The 4384-nt window shown below is 39.4% G+C and overlaps 1 protein-coding gene across 2 annotated transcripts in view; it reads right to left on the minus strand.

Moving 5' to 3' along the window:
* LOC108552552 (inner centromere protein A) overlaps positions 1-841 on the minus strand; it is a 5657-nt gene extending 4816 nt beyond the window's left edge. For both annotated transcript variants that reach the window (XM_017907163.1, XM_017907164.1), the window contains exon 1: positions 754-841. In XM_017907163.1, the coding sequence (XP_017762652.1) occupies positions 754-756 (3 nt within the window). In that variant the 5' untranslated portion in view covers positions 757-841. The remainder of the gene's footprint in view (positions 1-753) is intronic.
* Positions 842-4384: the final 3543 nt, after the last annotated feature.

Raw genomic sequence — 4384 nt, forward strand, 5'->3', positions numbered from 1 at the left:
AGAAAACAGGAACGACGATTTAAACCGCCGTGGCTCGATTTCACGGCGCTATAAGTGTTTCGTGTAATGAAAAAAGTGTTATGTGGAGTGATAGCGATAACCAGTGAAATTAGACACGCCGGATGATTTACGATAATTATCCTTGAAAATGAAAGTCACTTTCCTTTTCGACGACATGACCCTTTTCACGCGTTGCAACGAGCCTATCGATACTTGTGCACGTTAACTCGTACAAACAGTCGAACAAGCTTCAGTCAAGGGTTTACTGTCGCCTCCATTCACGATCCTAAATCATTTAAGATCTACGAGTAGTCACGAACGTATCCGATTTAATCGTCACTGGCATCATTCGTCAATTGATTCAAATTCGAACGACAACGATGCGATATCATTGCTATGCAACACTCATTCAGGGTTTCGACACTTTTTCTTTGACAATCGTGTCACGATATGTCACAATAATCGAAGAACCCGTTCGATTATTTCAACAAATAAAGATTCATTTTATTCACTAAAAATTTAATCCTTTACTTCGCTCGAGCTCACGTAACCAGGTATATTAGCTATAACACCAACGGATAGTATGGTACGAATAATCTCACTAATTTTTACTGTTGGAGGTGCGACACTATTCGAGTCCTCGACACGTTCAAATATTATATTTTTAATGCGGAACGACAGAATTCGATTTTTCACGACAGTTAACTTGGAAGAAATTTCCAGAAAAATAACACCAGAGCCACTGGGACTTACCATTACGACAACCAATCGTCTGGGGACGCAGTTGACTACTGACTGAACGACTAAGGCCTACTTTCCAACTCTCTCTATCTCACCTGCTTATTTTACCTTGGCTGTCCTCCTGGCACGCGGCTTTGGTTCATCTGTACACCTCCTCGCTGCACGTGAACCCATCACTTGTCCTTTCCCTCCGCTTTTCGGCACCTTAAACAGCATCCAGCGTTGCTCGACCGATGCACGCGCTTTCTTCTTCACGCCGACGTGAAATAGAAAGGCTGGCTCGATCTTTCAAGTTCAAGGAGAAAGAAAGTATCGAGCGAAACCGGTTACCTGTTTCTTCGATTCGCGATCAATGGATATTCCCAATCGATTGTAATATCTACTTGCGTGTACGATCATGTATCATTGATCTACGATAATTTGGGAAATTTGTGGAATAAAAAACACGAAGAAAAATAGGGATTCAGTTTATTTGAAAATTTGTTTAAATAAGAGAAATGGTTGATCGAATTCGAAAAAAAGTACTCGATATTTACAAAATATAAAGACTAAGGTTTCAATGAATGGGTATGTTTCCCATAATAGTTGAAAAATGGAAATTATACCTGTATAAGTGATGGTCACTGAAAAATACTTTCTGACATTATAAATGAGATGTAAAAAGTAGGAAATATTAATTTAAGAAGTGTATAATGTTCGAAAAGTAGGATGTACTGAAATATCAGTGAAAGGTACCTGTTCAACGGAGGAAAGTGTACACCGATAAGTTACCATCGAAGAGAGTTTTGGAGAAAACACTGCTCACTATAAAGACATATATAAAGTTTAAAGTAGATTTATTATTTCATCTAAATTTATTACATATTACAGTGAAGTATGTACAGCAATTATATATACACGTTAACGCAATTCGTTGTACTCAGTCTTGACGACAATGAAGTTACCATTTAATACAATTTCCAACATTATCGACTCGGTAGGAAACGAGGTTTAGTGTGTATATACCTACAATCAGTACTATTAACTATTATTAGTACAAAGAAAATATACGTACTAATCTGTAATTAAATCGATTAATGGCTAGAATTGATATTAATCAAAGGGATTCAATACCCCATACCTACCACCCATCCCAAAATAAGCTATACTTTGCGCTTTTAACAAATTTTAGATTGTATAACATAATATTATATTAAATTATACAACGAGACTATAACAAGAATATTTCAAAGATGAAGTATCTTCCTGCCACAACAATGCATCGCCCGTTAGCCGCAGAAACTTCTAGTAGCTACAACCGTCAACGAACCGGTAACATCATGGAATGTTTACAAGCGTAAAAGTAAAACTTTTGGTGTCTTAACGAAACATTTCGGGAAATCGTGTTATCACCGACTGATATTTCAATTACTGCAATCGAGGAAATGTGTATTCAAAGACGAATAATGTGCGGTATCGGTTATTAATGTATTACATCGCAATTAGAGGTTACTTTTCCAAACGTATTGGAATATTTACGAGTGGGTCACAGCGAAAGACTGAAAAATTGAGAGAACTACGAGATCAAGGAATTTGAGTGCGAATATTTGTGTCATCACAATACACCACATGTGGAATACGGTGAGGTTAAATAGTGCACGTGTAAAGTGATATGCGAAGTGATACGAGTGCAAACATATGAAGATATTGGATAGGAACACAGTTTCGATTATACGTTATAGATTCCGTTAGACCATTGCGATATTTTGTTGACATAGGCAGGGAATCGTAGTCTTCTAATAATTTCTATAAGTCATATTCGATTTCGTTTATCTCTAGACTAAAGTAACGAGAGGAAAGTAAAGGAATTGCATAGTAATCTATTCTCAATTGTAGATAAGAAAATTTCGTTTTATTAGCATCGAATAAACGGCGAAATTAGCTGGCCGATTTTCTTCGGATTTTCGACGTTTCTTATCGAAACATAATACCGAAAATGGAAGGGCGTGGCAGGTCGTGTTGCGTCATTATATCTTTTCGCTCAGCTTATCGGAACCTTGACATTCGGTTAGGCATTTTCGTCGTCACACGTCAGAATATACCCCATGCTAATTAGTTTGCTATTTTTTTCGGATATTCGCCGTTTTTTTTTTCCAATTAAAGTGCCGGAAGTGCGGGCGTGTGACAGATCGTACTGCGTCGTTACCTCTCGTGGCTTAGCTCTTTGGAATTTTGATTTTGGATTCGGATTTTTTATATTCACTCGATAGGGCGAAACCTCCTCTAATAGAATCAGTGGTTCTCTTTCGATTTTTCCCGTTTTTTTTCGAGTTACAGTGCCGGAAGTGCGGGCGTGTGACAGGTCGTACTGCGTCGTTACCTCTCGTGGCTTAGCTCTTTGGAATTTTTATTTTGGATTCGGATTTTTTATATTCACTCGATAGGGCGAAACCTCCTCTAATAGAATCAGTGGTTCTCTTTCGATTTTTCCCGTTTTTTTTCGAGTTACAGTGCCGGAAGTGCGGGCGTGTGACAGGTCGTACTGCGTCGTTACCTCTCGTGGCTTAGCTCTTTGGAATTTTTATTTTGGATTCGGATTTTTTATATTCACTCGATAGGGCGAAACCTCCTCTAATAGAATCAGTGGTTCTCTTTCGATTTTTCCCGTTTTTTTTCGAGTTACAGTGCCGGAAGTGCGGGCGTGTGACAGGTCGTACTGCGTCGTTATCTCTCGTGGCTTAGCTCTCTGGAATGTGGATTTTGGATTCGGATTTTTTATATTCACTCGATAGGGCGAAACCTCCTCTAATAGAATCAGTGGTTCTCTTTCGATTTTTCCCGTTTTTTTTCGAGTTACAGTGCCGGAAGTGCGGGCGTGTGACAGGTCGTACTGCGTCGTTACCTCTCGTGGCTTAGCTCTTTGGAATTTTTATTTTGGATTCGGATTTTTTATATTCACTCGATAGGGCGAAACCTCCTCTAATAGAATCAGTGGTTCTCTTTCGATTTTTCCCGTTTTTTTTCGAGTTACAGTGCCGGAAGTGCGGGCGTGTGACAGGTCGTACTGCGTCGTTACCTCTCGTGGCTTAGCTCTTTGGAATTTTTATTTTGGATTCGGATTTTTTATATTCACTCGATAGGGCGAAACCTCCTCTAATAGAATCAGTGGTTCTCTTTCGATTTTTCCCGTTTTTTTTCGAGTTACAGTGCCGGAAGTGCGGGCGTGTGACAGGTCGTACTGCGTCGTTACCTCTCGTGGCTTAGCTCTTTGGAATTTTTATTTTGGATTCGGATTTTTTATATTCACTCGATAGGGCGAAACCTCCTCTAATAGAATCAGTGGTTCTCTTTCGATTTTTCCCGTTTTTTTTCGAGTTACAGTGCCGGAAGTGCGGGCGTGTGACAGGTCGTACTGCGTCGGTACATCTCGTGGCATAGCTCTTTGGAATTTTTATTTTGGATTCGGATTTTTTATATTCACTCGATAGGGCGAAATCTCCTCTAATAGAATCAGTGGTTCTCTTTCGATTTTTCCTGTTTTTTTTCGAATTACAGTGCCGGAAGTGCGGGCGTGTGACAGGTCTTACTGCGTCGTTATCTTTCGTGGCTTAGCTCTCTGGAATGTGGATTTTCGATTGGGATTTTTTATATTCACTCGATAGGG

The sequence above is a fragment of the Eufriesea mexicana genome, unplaced genomic scaffold (genome assembly GCF_001483705.2).
Source record: "Eufriesea mexicana isolate 0111107269 unplaced genomic scaffold, ASM148370v2 scaffold7050, whole genome shotgun sequence".
NCBI classification, from domain to species: domain Eukaryota; kingdom Metazoa; phylum Arthropoda; class Insecta; order Hymenoptera; family Apidae; genus Eufriesea; species Eufriesea mexicana.